The sequence below is a fragment of the Acanthochromis polyacanthus genome, chromosome 21 (genome assembly GCF_021347895.1).
Source record: "Acanthochromis polyacanthus isolate Apoly-LR-REF ecotype Palm Island chromosome 21, KAUST_Apoly_ChrSc, whole genome shotgun sequence".
Lineage (NCBI taxonomy): Eukaryota > Metazoa > Chordata > Actinopteri > Pomacentridae > Acanthochromis > Acanthochromis polyacanthus.
Genome location: NC_067133.1, coordinates 20307422 through 20322605, shown reverse-complemented (window position 1 = coordinate 20322605; position 15184 = coordinate 20307422). Strand labels below are relative to the sequence as shown.

Sequence of the window (15184 nt, the reverse complement as noted above, 5' to 3'; positions counted from 1 at the left end):
ACAAAAGGGGAAGTGTTCGATGAGGAGGTTTTTGTCACTGTGTGAATCACTGTGATACATACTCATTTGCAACATTGTCCCATGCTTTACAGTAATAGACTGCTGAGTCTCCTGCTTCTGATCGCTTTATGATGAATTGGTATTCAATGTTTGATAACGATATACAGTTGAATCGATCTGAGGAGAATCCTGTTCCATAGTTGAGTGAGTTATCACCAAGGAAAAATTTTATGGCAAACTGAGGAACCCCACCAGGAACCTGTTTGTACCACGCTACAGAGGCAGTGTCATATCTCCCAATGTTGCAGTTGAAAACAACCTGCTGTCCTGTAGAAACCGTGTGAATAGCAGGAGTCTGTGTCACCACAATCACTGCATCCACATCTGCCAACAAACACAGAAAAATACACAAGTGAAAGGTTTGTATCTCAGAATGTGCACTGTAAAATGAATCAGATATCAGATATCTTACATGTTAGAGCAGTGATGAAAGTGCAGAGGGTCCCCAGCATGTTGTCAGCGTGTGATGCAAACACCCCTTACGGTGAGGACGAGAAATTAGCTATGCTGGATTGAGAGGAGCATCAATACTGAAGCTTATAAAGACCCTGAGGAAAGTAGAAGTGAAGGAGGAGGAGTTTCAATACCTTAAAAATCATTTAGTTTAAGATTTGATGTCATGTCCATAAATCATTTTGTGAATGCAATTTGAAGTTGCACACATATTTTATCTTCGTATTGTCTGTGGAATTCTGCAGATTTCATCTCCATACATAGAACAGAGGTAGCGAACACATTTTTCACTTCAAAGCTCAAATTTCTTTTTATTAATTACAGAAATATTATACAGAAGCATGTGTGGTTTATGTTCTACACTGTTTGACCGTATTGTTTATTCATATAAATTGGATTTTTTTGTTTTACCATCAATATCAGATATAATTTATGTATTTTTACTTCTATTTTATTTCAATACAGTTTTGTGACATGTAGGTAAATTTGAAATCACAAGCCTCACAGTACAGGAATAATATACCACATTTTTGGAAAGTTTGAGCAACAAAAACTGTAAGACATTACTAAATAATAATTTATATGTGATGGTATTAGACAAACCTTTTTTGATAGTCTGTTATTCGTTATTCGTACAACAGGAGTACATATAACACACTGAAAAAATTTTCTTTGGAAGACATTTGTCACAGTGTGAATCGCTGTGGTACTCGCTCAGAGCTGACTCATCCTGTTTCATACATATAGACTGCAGAGTCTCCCTCCTCCACATGGTTAATGGTCAAATGACACTTTGTTCCAGAAATATGACTAGATGTCAGTTTGGAATAGAAAAAAACAGAGTCACATTTTAGAGAGGAATAGGAGTAATGACTCCTCAGCGCAAATTGAAAAGCTCTTGCAGGACTCCAGCCCCATAATCTGTAAAAACATGACAGTTCATTGTGCCTCTGGTTTCCTCGCTGTCAGCACTGTTGCACTACTTTCACCTGAAAACAACAGGATGACATGAAGTCAAGAGAAATGAACTAGTTGATTAATCTAGCAAGAGGTCAATCAGTCTGCTTACATGTTAGACACAACAGTAGAGAGTCACCAGGATGGCGTCAGTGTGTGATAGATTAGAGGGTTTGCAGGACAAAAACTATTACAACACAGAACGCTAGCTGAAGGAATAAATCGGGTTAAACTTGCTTAGTTTGGATCATTTGTCTTTTCATTTTTTCCGATGACATCCTCGAGGCCTCCAACTGTTACAATATCAGAATCTGTAAAGATTTCCAACTGTCCTGTTGCAGTAGAATGTGTTAAATGTATAGAGTCTAATATTTTAAAATGGTCTAAATGAAAATGTCAGTGTGTCACTGCTGCTTTAGAGAATGTTGACAGTTAACCACTTAATTTACATAAAGCTAAGTAAAGACAAGAGGTCTGCAGGTGCATCCTGCAGATTAGAAAGAGGAGTTGAAATGTGGTGAGAAAAGGTTGCCACTCTTTTGCCTGTGCATGTGTGTGTGTGTGTGTGTGTGTGTGTGTGTGTGTGTGTGTGTGTGTGTGTGTGTGTGTGTGTGTGTGTGTGTGTGTGTGTGTCTTTTTACAATATTCCAATCAGAAGTGAATTGAGTGCATTTCTAATAGTAGTACAGTGCTGCTCTCTAGTGTAATTTCAGAAGAACACAAACACCATAATGCATATTTTTGCTTATTTATTGCCATTAGCTTGTGAAAAATGTTGAGCAAACAAATGTTTCCATAGTTAAAGAATTTCAATAAATAAATTCACTCCACAAATTAATCAAATTATACTGTGAAATGACATGTGCCATTTAAAAAATGCTTGTACTATTTGGGAAATTTGGATTTTTTTTATTAGGTGCTTGACAGAATCAGGGGTTAGTTTGCTGTGGTATCAGATGATGACTCAACCTGCTTTAGTGCAGATGAAAAGTTAACAACAGGCAATACAGTATTGTACCTCTCTCATACATATCAGTGTTTCTTAATGGCCACCTGGTGGTGTAAGAGAGAAACAGAATAAGATGGGGAGGAATCGCGGTGAAAGGATACAGAGTTTAGAGTATATACAGTCATTCCTCTGTGCAAAAAGTAAATTAAAGCTTGTATTGCCCACTTCAGAAGTTTTGCACAATTATCCACAAGTCTCTGTCATTGCTTCGCTTGCTTAATGTTTGGGATTTTCTTGCTTGTATTGCCTGTTTGGATTCCTTTATAACATTTCAATGACAATAAAATCTGGACTTTGACTATTCAATCCGATAACCCCCCATTCTTTATTTATGAGCCATTCTTTGGTGGATTTGTTAATGTGCCCTGGATCATTTTCCCACTGAAAGGTCCGCATCCTGTTCAACATCATCTTTCACATTAATTTCCTCACATTATCCTCAAGTACTCTTTGATATGATGCAGAATTCATAGCTGAATCAATGGCTGCAAGCTGCCCAGTTCTTGAGGCAGCGAACCACCATCAAGCTTCACAGCTGGTGTGAGATTATTCTCCTGAAAAGCTGTCTTTAATCTGCAGCAGACATATCTAAGACATATCTACTGTCGCTGTAGCCAAACAGCTTTATCTTTAATTCATCTTATAAGAGCACAATATGTGGAAAATTTGTTGCCTGTACGTTCACAGGCAAACTGTAATTTTGTTCTAATGCGACAGCAAATTCTAGTTCCTGGCATGCTTTAGTGTAGGTCAAAGTATCATTTTAAGAAATGGCTTATTTTGCAACAATACTTGGACTGAAGCCTTTTTTAAAAAAAAAAAAGAAATGACAAAAGTGAACTCATAACATCTGTATCCTTGATTGGATCATGTAACATTTATTCAAGTTATAAATATTTTCCTTATCTGTATTGTATATTATTTAATTTCATTATCGTTTGGAGACAGCCTCTTACATTTTGGCATAATGACTTCACACACTTCACTAGTGAAGACAACATCAGACCCTACATCAGAGGTTAAAATAAGCCAAATTCCACCTGCCCCTCTTTAGGGGAGGTTTAATCATTTTCACCTAATGTGGAACCCCAAATTGTCATACATGTAGTACTTTTGCCTTAACATGCTTGTAACTGTAATAAAGAACAGCAGTTATTGTACTACCTTGAATTATGTCTGAATGCACACATGATCCAGCATATCTGTGGCCTGTGAATTCTGAGCCAATTTCATTTCTCACATAGTTTCAAATATTTTGTCTTGTTGACAGACATTTAAGCTGAATAAATCACGGGATAAAATCAAAGTCCCTCAGTCAAAAGTAACATTTTATATTCTATAGAACAATAAACATAGGCGCCCTTGTTTAGTTTAGTTTAGTTTAGTTTAGTTTATTTAAAAGGACAATGTGCAGTAACATTAAAAAGATGCCTGCACCAGATTTAGCACGAAGCTAATTTCCAATTTGTTACTTATCTTAATGCTGTGGAGCCAAACTGATCAAATCATAGTGATGGAGTCTCTTGTGCATTCACTCTGCCATCCCTTACCTGTCCACTAGGTGCCTGTGTCTATTTTTCCCGCTTCAGTCAGACACTTGAGTACTGGCAACTTTTCCACCCTATGTCAACCTACTGCCCAATAACCCCGCCCCAGCTTAATGCTGAGCGTAAAATAATATTTCCAACAGTGCTCCTAAACTCTTTTGCTATTTAACATCGCCAGAACAATCTGATCAGACTCAAAGTGGCTCAAAGCTCTGGTGTCTCCACTGATCGGTCTCTCCACAGTCCCTAAAGCCAACCATGCTGTTGCCCTTGCCACCGGCCTGCGCTTAGTGGCCGGGTTTTTGGCACCGTTTGGTTCGTCTTCTCCTGGATAGACCCAGTGGGACGTCAGGATAGAAAGTATGGACATGGTTGTACTTTCGATTTACACATGTCAGAGTCTCAAAATGACCCAACAGCGCACACTCACGCGTGCACATGCGAGCACTGCCAGCATTCCCTAAAAATGAATGCGTAAAGTGAACCAAAAAAAGCCGGTGCTCTCCGGAAATGAAGCTCATTCTGCTTTTAAATTAAAACTAAAAGGGGGGTTGTATCGTATGAATGAGTTTTATTTTGAAAGCTGGAAACAGAAGCACTGCAATGCTCTACGTAGATTGACACTGGTGCAAGATGTCGCTCAGTCTCTCTATGTAGAAGCCGAAACCCAAATGCGCATCGCTGATCGTCGCATCTTTTTTTTTAAAACGACCCAACTGCTCTGCCACTAAAGGACATGTTACATGTAGTCCTGGGCCAGGAGCGAACAGAGCTTCATTCTGAAAGGGGCACAGATGGGATATCACCAAATGTTCGGAGCATTCAAGATTTTACAGTGTACTGAATCGGCGTAAAATAAGCTTTTCACCGGGTGACCGACCGAGTAGGTGTTCCGAATCTGTCCAGAATAGCCGCCAAAAGAGAGAATTACGCGTGGATATTGTTGTCAAACAAGTGATTTCAGATGTGGTGAAATGGAAACGACTGTCAACATCTGTCTCCAAATCTGCTCGAGCTGAAGGTGAAGCAGGATTTTCGGGGGGCTCTCTGGGAGGTGTGATGGAATAAAATGCTGCGCATTGCTGCTTCCAGGCTGCTAAAGGTTACTTGAATCATAAACGCACCTGAGTCAGGATTTAATTCTTGACCCCCCCCCCCCCCCTTTTTTTTTTTTTGCTTTGTCGTTTAGGGTTTGCTGCCTTCTGCAACGCAACGAGGAGAATGGTCTTTGCCCTACATGTGATTGTCATGTCTTCAGCTTTTTTCAATCCCAGTTTTGCCTTCAGCTCCCACTTTGATACAGGTAAGGGTCGAACTGAGGAATTGCTTAAAATATGGGTGTTTATCCATTTGCTGCAGAGCTTTTTCTTGCTCAGGTTGAGTGATCTCCTCTAAATCTGGTATTTGAAGCAATAGATGGCATCTTTTTATAGATCATTTTCTTAACCATCAGCGGTAGCATCATTGCTATATGTCCTCCTCCACGTCCTCCCCATCAGTGTCTTCATCATGAAACAACACAATGAGCCAACATCTCCAAATATTAGCTCAGATATGGATTTATCGTTAGATAGGCCCCTTTATGGCTTGGTGACAAGAGGGTTAAAAGTTGTACCTGCACTGAATCTGCATGGTCTTACACATAGATCCCTGCAGCTGAGCTTGTGCATGTGTGTACTGTGTGTGTGTGCTATGATCAGGATGTGTGTGTGCCAGGTGACTAACACATTACAGAGGTGCATAGTTGTGCTGTTTGAGGTTGCGGTTCTTGGTGCTCCATTGGGATGCAGCATTTAATCGTCCTCGGGGTGTCGGGCTGATGGAGATCCTTGGCAAAGGCGAACCCAGGTGCTGCTGCAATGCTCTGGGTCCACCGAGCAGGAAGTCAAGCCCTCACACAGGCTGTGAGGGCTTGAATTAGAGCAGAATAAATAACTGCAAATGTAAACAGGACTAAGAGAGTCCTTGCACTGGGTGCAGTGTGCTGAGCATACAAATGACAGCGAGCCCAGTGGCTCTCAAGTTTCAGGCTCTATCTGTCCTCCCCAAAACCGCACACTTTCACTGATCTCTGATCTCTGTTTGTCCAATTATTCCACCCTCTTTTCCCTTCCTGTGACTCTTATTTCTCATTCGGTGAAGCTAACCTCACTCATAAATGTACCACTAAAAGGAGATGCCATTTAAAATGTGGTCATTTACAGGATTTGTGCTGTCCTTGTGCATTTGAGAAGTTTTTGTAGCAGCAGTATTAGGAGACTATTAACAAATGTGAAGTTCCATGGAAAGCTGAGTGCATTTTGATATTTTCATACATTTCAGTTACATTTTTTAAAGCCAGTATTTGGATGTATGCACAAATCTCAATGTCACTGGTACAAATATGCTATAGTAATATGGCATGACAGCTTAGGAAAGCTTTCCCCTGAATACTGCTATACCATTACCAATGGTCTTCTGCTCTTTTTACTCCAAAGATAACTAGAGATCAGTTTAGTGTTTAGACATTTGGAACACAAGCACTGAGCTAGCTGTCCTTGCTTCTGTGCACTGCAATGTGACACAAACCTACAAGACGAATGTAATCTCAGTGTTTCCCCTCCTATATGACCGACGAGGTGGGCCGCCTCGCTGGTATAGGCCACCGCCTCTTTACAATTTTGCTGACATTGCCGCCTCACTGGTCCGCGCCAAAAAAAAAAAAAAAAAAGTAATGCTAAATATTAGAAAGCATTGACACATAAGTCCGGTATATTTGCCGCTGAAATCAACAAGCCAGAATTGCAGCCTTTTCTTGCCGTGGCTGAAGACAGCAAGGCACATCCCCATTGGTCGGTAACACTCAGTTCTCGTATGACATCCCGCGAGATCCTGTTTCAAATGTCGGTCGTTCCGATTGGCGAACGTTCCTCGCGTCAACAAGCATGGCAGACAAGAAGCGGCAGCGCTCCATCGTTTCATTTTTCGGGGCTAAAAGCAGGTGTGTATCACAGACATATGTCAAATTAAGTGTCAAAACTATCGCATGTCATCAAAATAAAGTGAGCAACGCAGTGTAGGCATCGATCTCGCTTCCTTTACTGAGTTTGCTTACTGTTTTGTTGTCCGCAGCAATACGAATTGACAGTGACTGCAAAAATGGCTCCAGTTAAAACACTTAGGCACGACAAAACCCGTTCTCATGAACGAGACAAATGACTTCAACGGAATATAAAGTTCCTAGTTTCTTTTGATAAAATGATTTATAGAGTGCCCGAAATTATATCATTCAATGGCGAAACAAATTCTGTGTTCAAATTCTAGTTCTGTGTTCAAAAAGGTAACAGTTTTGAAAACAGAACTAACTCCTTCAGAAAACCAGTTGTTAACCCAGAGTTGAAGTTTTCTTTCACATTTTTAAGTAAAATGAAGGTCATGACATAACCTTTTTATTATAAATAAAAATGAAGTGGGAATTTGGTACCTAACATGTAGTTGTTTTTAGAAAAAAACGTAAAAGTCACCACTTGATTCCAGATTCAAGTCCTTTGTCATCTTTTTCAAATTTGTAATAAGAACTGATGTGGCATTTTGGAATGGCTTGTGGAAATCTGACCAGAATATAATAGACTGGACTAGTTGACATGTTTTGATTGCAAGGACAAGTTGGTTTATATTTGTCATATTTTCTCCCTATCACTAATTTTTAGAAAAGAAACATGAAAATTTTATTTAATTTAGTTTTTGGAAATGGCTACAAATACAACAAAATGTGCTCCAAATTGTGCCAGAATGCCCCCCTTGCCTACACCCTACCACCTCACAGCCATTTCAACCCAGGGGAAACACTGTAATCTTTTAATTTGAAGCAAGATAAATGGTTCCCAACAGAATTATGGGTAAAATGACTGCTAACTGTGGCTCTTCTGGGCCATCATTAATTTAATTATCTTGGTGTTTTCTTCCTGGAGGCAATCGCAGTTTTTGGAAATTTCCCATCAGCAGTATGCTGTGAAACATATGTTCTGTTCCCAGCTGTTGATTGGCAGATGAAACGGCTCCACTGACATGTTAGGATGGAATCTGCAAATTTATGGTGGAGGGGATGTGGCATGAGTGGGAGGTTGCATGTGGTTTTTACTGGGTGTATATGGTGTAAAGGACGGCTTCTGGATGGTCACTTTTGTCATAATGATCTACATTTCTCATAAGAGTAGCACCTCACTAGCGATCCCCTTCCTTCCTAGTAATTGGACTGAGAATCAATGTTGCCTAGGCGATGGAGGGGGGCGTGTGAGAAGGAGCCAATCATTCTCGTGGCCAGTGCTAAGGACAGAGAAATGCTACAGTCCCTTAAAGGGGAGAGACACGCTCAGGGAGGAACAGCATCTGAATATGCTATGAGCGGATTAATAAAAAAATTTGCATTATCAACCACAAGCAAAATATTGTCAGGACAGACTGTCAGGTACTGCATAATTCCACCATTTTGGGTTTAGAAAACTGACCATTTGAACTACTCGTCATGTGTTTTCCACAGACACACACACACACACACATGCACGCACACACACACACACACACACACACACACACACACACACACACACACACACACACACACACACATTCACACAAACTCTGGGTTGATTTGACATCAAAGCTCAAATGCAGACAGCATTTGAACTGTAGCACCCCTCAAGCGAACTTCCATAGCTACACTTCCTCGCCACACCCTGGGCCGTGTTAAGAACATAGTGTGCTCTACCTCGTCACACTTGCACACACACACACACACACACACATATGCCCAGACAGAGGAAAATGATCATGGGGCCAGGTCAGTCGTCACATTGTGTCACATTACATAAGGCATCAGCTGGGACAGACATTGTGGCGGCGTTGTAGATCCCCTAACTTCATCACTCTTCACATGACAGGGCTGGGGTTTGGTTTTTGTGCGTCCACGGGGAAAGTAGCCCCAGTATGTGTGGCATTCTGCAACATTGGTAACTGCAGCTAGCACCTGGCTCATTTTTACTTCAGCACCACGGAGAGCTCACCCATCAGGACAGGGAGCAGATGCAAATGTGCGTGAGGAGTGTGCTCTAGGTACAGAATTAATATGCATGGCTCTCCTGTCAGGGCAAACAGATGACAGACTGACCTGGAAGGAAGCATTGATACACCAATAAGCTGACAATGCAGCACTGTGGGAGACGGGTGTCTCGGCATTCTCCTCTGATGCCTGGAGGTGGCAGTGGCATCCAGCATGCTTGCAACAAATTCTGTTTTGATGTAGACGTACACGTTTTCTGTCGCTCACAGACATTACAACATAATGCAGCATGCGCATTCCACACGCAGCACAGCTTACACGTGTCCTCACATACACATGGGCACTCCAACTCCAGGCTACAGCTACGGTGGCAGTGATGCCGGAGAGAAAAGATGTTAAAAATGGTATCTTGACTTGCTCCCAGAGCTCCTCCCACTGACTTGGTCAGTACAAACCAGCAACCCCTGACTATTTGATTATTCATCTCTCCATGTGTAACACCAAGCACTTTAGTTACATAAGTCTGACTCTGGGGGAAATAGAATAAGAATGAAGTGGATTTAAGCAGCGGAGGGGAACCATCTACATCTCCTCTGTGTGCTCTCTGCGTGATGGTGTGGTGGATGTGGGTTTTTTTCTTGGCACCACACTCGTTGAAGGCTTGTGTGTGTGCAGTTGCACGGTTGTTTGTTTTACAGAGGGCCACATACAGCATTTAATTTGTCATTCAGCTCTATACCATTTCTTGGTGAATTTACTGTGACACTGAGAGCAATTTAGCAACATATCACATGATTGTGAATGGAATTGGAGAGGTTTGCTGGTTGGAAATCGAGGTTGATGTTTAGTGGACACATTTTAGGAATATTTTATTGTGTGAACTTGAGAGTAAGGAAAAAAACACAAAAAACTTGGACGCATTCTCAAAACTGCAGCAGCTGGTTAGAGGAGCAGAACACTCTTAGGTGGGAAGTGTATCAGAGAGGGAGTATGTGTCAGCAATAGCACGAACAAAACAGAAGAATATGAGTAGGGTAATGAGTGCATGGCAGCCAGCATAACTCAATTTTTTGGAGTTTCTAGCTTTTTTTCCACACACACATTTCCACACTCATCCTTAGTCTGCATCATGAGACCGGAGACTGAAATGTCATCACAAGTTCACATTTCTATGACTTCATATGGTTTGCACATGCGTCTAATTTGTGTTTATCAGCCAGAGGCCTAAACACACGACAGTCCTGGAATGTGAGTGCAGAGCTGTGTTCTGTCAGGTCTGTGAGCAGACATCATTGTCTTTGTCCATACTACAGAGATCGTAATGTTGTGCAACTATTAAATCCTCTGCAGTGTTTTGGAATAAAATGAATTCTGCCATTTTCAGACAGTGCTTTGTGAATTTAATATTGGATTCTTTATTTTAATAAAAGTGCAGTGCAGTTCGAATAGCTGTGAAAGTGAAAATTCTGATATCATCTTAGACTTCATGCTGATAGTTTTTGCATTTGGGACACAAAAGAGATGCTAGTAACTCATCCTCTTTTATAAATAAAGCAAGAGGTGAGCTGAATTTAAACAGGCACCGACTTCTGTGTATCTTTTCGAACTCGTAGCCTCCGGAACAGTCGTATGTGGTTAGATCATTTCCTGAAAGTTACCCAATAACTACACACACACACACACACACACACACACACACACACACACACACACACACACACACACACACACACACACACATATATATATATATATATATATATATATATATATATATATACATATATATATATATATAAATAAAGCCAATAACAAGAAACTGGCCATTTTAAGTGGAGCTAAAACTACTGTTACATCAGGAGTTGTTGGAGCTTAAATGAGATTTGATCTGGGTAATAATTCTCTGTCTTTTATCATCTGTTCACATAAATGAGTGGTTAGGGAATTATCCCGTCAAGTCCTTAGTTATAGCCACAGACTTAATTGACTTCATGCCTAGGAGCTGCCTGTTCCTATCACATATTGTATGTAGAAATTTGTTGTTTGAGATGAGTCTCCAGTTAAGAAAAAAAGTGTATTAAATTTTGTAACGTGAGGGCAGACACGAATTCAACATGTGCCATTTAGAAGGGGATTTCTCTTTCACAGCATTACCTGTTCATTTCACTGTGTCAAAAACAGCACGTCTTAGGACCTGAATGTAATAATTGGTGACAAATTAAAGGAAAATACAATGAGTGTCTTTTTCAGAGTGTCTTTTAAGGGTGTTAGTCCGCCATGTGCCAAGAAAATAGCTTCAGTGCAACTTGCTGTTGATTATCCAAATCTCTGGAACTCTGCTCAAGGGCTGAAGGCCATTCAGTGGTGGTAGAGAGCAATGCCAAACGCACGAGTGTGCAATCTCCCATTGGTGTTTAATTGTGTTGGGGTCAGGTGACTGTGAAGGCCATAGCATATGATTCGCTACATTTTTATACTCAGTAAACTGTTCAGTGATTCCTCGTGCTAGTAAAATGCTCACCGTGAGATAACTGAAACATTGGATGTTCTCACTGCAGTGGTCAAAGGTTCAATTTTTTCTTTTAATTTGCCACCTGTCTGTATTTTTCAAGCAGATAGATAGATAGATAGATAGATAGATAGACAGACAGACAGACAGACAGACAGATAGATAGATAGATAGATAGACAGATAGATAGATAGATAGATAGATAGATAGATAGATAGATAGATAGATAGATAGATAGATAGATAGATAGATAGATAGATAGATAGATAGATAGATAGGTCCTTTAATAATCCTTTGCAGGAAATTACAGTGCCACAGCAGTTTCTGGAAAGACATAACACCACACATTTCCTCATATAATTTTAGCAGATGATCTGTTAGGTTAAAAAACACAAGACAAAACATTCCTCTGTCACTGTTAAAATAATTTATATGATTAATAAATCACTGTAAATAATTGATCACAAATTGATTATGATTGATAACGTGAGTCCTTGTCAAAAATGTCCCTACAATCTGTGGCTTCCTTTTGCAAACAGAAGTACTGAATGTTATGTCGAGTTTCTTCCTCTACTTGACTCGAGAGGGAATTTTCATTCCATTCATTCATTCAACTCTGTTCATCTGATAAACTGTAAACAGCTTATGTTCCACTTGGTCTGCATAACAACCACCCAAGTTCAGCAGATTTCCCTGGAAATCTGACCCAGCAGCCCACATTACAAATGCAGAACACAGGCCAGCAGAGCCTGCTCGCCTCTGCTGCAATGGCCAATGCTAAAATGATTTTAAAAATATTCAATAATATCAATAAATGATTGGCATTAAATGATGCAGCTAGCACCCTTACATTTAATACTCCTGCTTTGTAGGTCACTTATTTGCTAAATTTACCTCAGAATGTCTGTCCCACAGCGTTCATATTCAGGGCGTTTCTTTCCTGCAGTGTGCCCTTGTGTGGGCTGTCAGGGGACGGACATGACACGCCTGTAATGCTGATCCATGGTGGTCCTCCCGGGCTCTCACTCCCAGTTAATGACAGTTATCATGGCTCTCTGCAGGCCAGCCTATTCCTCTGCCATCTGCAGTCATTCACAGCAAGCATGAGTTGACAACGGCAGAGAGGATGTAAGTTGGTGGAGGATACCATATCCTGCTATTAATCATGTCATGCTGTTCCCTCTGCTCTCGAGCCTGACATCTGCGCACATGTGTGTGTTTGCAGGCTGCATTCTCCTCTGCAGCCCTCTATGTTCAGTCCATCACAGCCTTGTGCTCCTTGTTCTCTTGCTCTTTTATCTCATGCACTTTTCAACCTCCTCTTTAACCCTCCTTATTGTCCTTTCCTCAGAGCATTTTGATTCCCTCCTTCTGTCCGATCTTTTGATAGCTGCCATTTTCATGTAGCTCGTGGCACGTTTTCTCTCTGCACAAGAAAGGCTGTATCAGACTCCTTGAATGCAGCAAAGGAGTAGCAATCCATATCCTTGGACAGTACATATACAACAAGTCTTAAACAGGGGATTGTCCTTGAGTATTTTTTTTTTTTTTTTGCACAAGCACAAAAGCAGTGGAGAACCACAGTTTAGCTTGACATTCAGGAAGGAGCTCTTTCTAAGTTATTTTCAACTGGAATTTATTTGCTACTGAAAGCAAATAGTTTTGGTTGTTGACCGGTTCCAGATTTCACATCACACATCACAATTTGTAGTCTAAAATCACTGCATGTTTTCTGCTTATGTGTGTGTGTGTGAGTGTTAATGTATGCATATTCTTTGCGACAGACCAACTGCTCTGCTCTCACTGCCTTCGAACTGGCCTGTAAATTCAAACCTAAAGGTCAGCCTTCTCTCTTTTCTGCTTCTGCCTAAGCACTCCCTCTCTCTCCACTATTGTAGAGTGTGTGTGTGTGTGTGTGTGTGTGTGTGTGTGTGAGAGAGAGAGAGAGAGAGAGAGAGAGAGAGAGAGTGTTATTGTTGGACACCACTTGGTTCAGCCCAGGCAGGGCAGATGGATGAGTTTGTTTGCCCCTGCAGCACTGTCCTAAATGTAGATGCATGCTCAGAGAGATTTGGGGTGCTTTCTGTTCTCTTGTACTCTCTCCTTCTGTTTGTTTCTTTCTTTCCTCTTCGCATGTCATCACAGATTTTCATATTTACCTCTTAGGAGCATTGAGTGATGGTGGAAAGGGCGGTTAAGTCGATAAATGCTGGCAGGAGCTAGCCTCCTTTTGCATACAAGGTGGCTAAAACTTCCCACAGTCTTTCTGCTCTATACTACATACAACTTTAGGTGTAAGTGCCTTTAGGGTGTGTTCCTACGATCTGAATGTTGCCCAAGTTGAGCTGAATGTTGTCTTTAATGTTAAACAAATTGTCAATTATTACTTAATAATAGGTGGTGTTGGATAAATAGAAAAGCTGGCGCAAGCTTTTTGTTGAGGCTAACTTCGCTTTCCGAACAGAAACAAAACACGGTCCCTGGCCACTGACCACACATTCCTTTGGAGACTTCCACTCAAAACACTAGTTGCATAATGTATGTCCTTATTTGTATCCAATCTATTGAATACTAATTGCAGATAAAATTCTCTCTCTCTCTCTCTCTCTCGCTCTCTCTCTCTCTCTCTCTCTCCCTCTCTCTCTCTCTCTCTCTCTCTCTCCCTCTCTCTCTCTCTTTTTTTTTTTTCCACCTCTCTCTTTCTGGAGACAGTTTGATTGCAGTGGTGTGTAGCTTGGCAGAGTGCCCACCCTGCAGGTCCCCTTGGTCAAAAAACAAGAGCTGGTGTGTGCATTTGCATAGAGGCTGTACCGACGAGAAACAGAGGAACTGAAGTAAAAAGGGGAAAGGGTGAGGCAGAGAAGACACAGCATCTCAGAGGGAGAGATATTTAATTCTGTTCTGCCTGTTTGACTCAAAGCATACAATACTGTCAGCGTGCGAGTGGTTCTCATGGTGAAATAAGACCTATGCTGCTGCTCCTGGCTCACTGCCAGGAGCAGCAGCAGCAGCAGCAACAGCCCACTGCTTTCATTCACCTGTGTGGCTGCATGTTCTCATGTTTGTATGTGAATATGAACACGTGGCTCGGTCCTGGCCTCAGTTAGAGTGTGTGAGGGAGATCATAACATTTTCTCATTGCAGTGGTAACCCTATTTGGCTCCCTTCCCTTTCCTGTTTGGAGCAGATTGGTTCAACACATGATGATCATGTGTACCATTTCCAGTATTCCAGCCACAGCAGACTCGACACTCACTTGCTTCATCTGCCCATTAGAACTGCACAGCGACAGAAAGCCCTACCTCCCTGGTACATGCTTTATTTATGATCCAGCATGAAAAGCTCAGCGGCTGTGCTTAACACGCCACATCCTCATCTTGTACATACACGCATGAACACACACATGGACGCACACATCGTTGAAATGAGCATTCCTTAGCTTCCTTGCTTCCTCTGCTGGCTTTCATCTTCCTTCATTCCTGTATTTCTTGTTCGCTCTTTAGTGCTTTCCGTTAGTGCATGTGCTACTGCATGGAACAGCCTCAGACAGCGAGATTTGCTTACGTTTGTTGGTTTTGCTTTCTTTCGTTGCTATTTGTCGTTATTTAGTT

At 41.2% G+C, this 15184-nt stretch overlaps 1 protein-coding gene across 2 annotated transcripts in view; it reads left to right on the top strand.

Annotated features, from left to right (window-relative positions):
* Window positions 1–4633: 4633 nt before the first annotated feature.
* The window catches only part of aatka (apoptosis-associated tyrosine kinase a), a 41070-nt gene continuing 30519 nt past the window's right edge, over window positions 4634–15184 (top strand). The window contains exons 1-2 of one of the 2 annotated variants that reach the window (XM_022198166.2): window positions 4634–5047; window positions 5216–5329. In XM_022198166.2, coding sequence (XP_022053858.2) covers window positions 5248–5329 — 82 coding nt within the window. In that variant the 5' untranslated portion in view covers window positions 4634–5047; window positions 5216–5247. The other variant, XM_051941553.1, reaches the window with a different exon arrangement.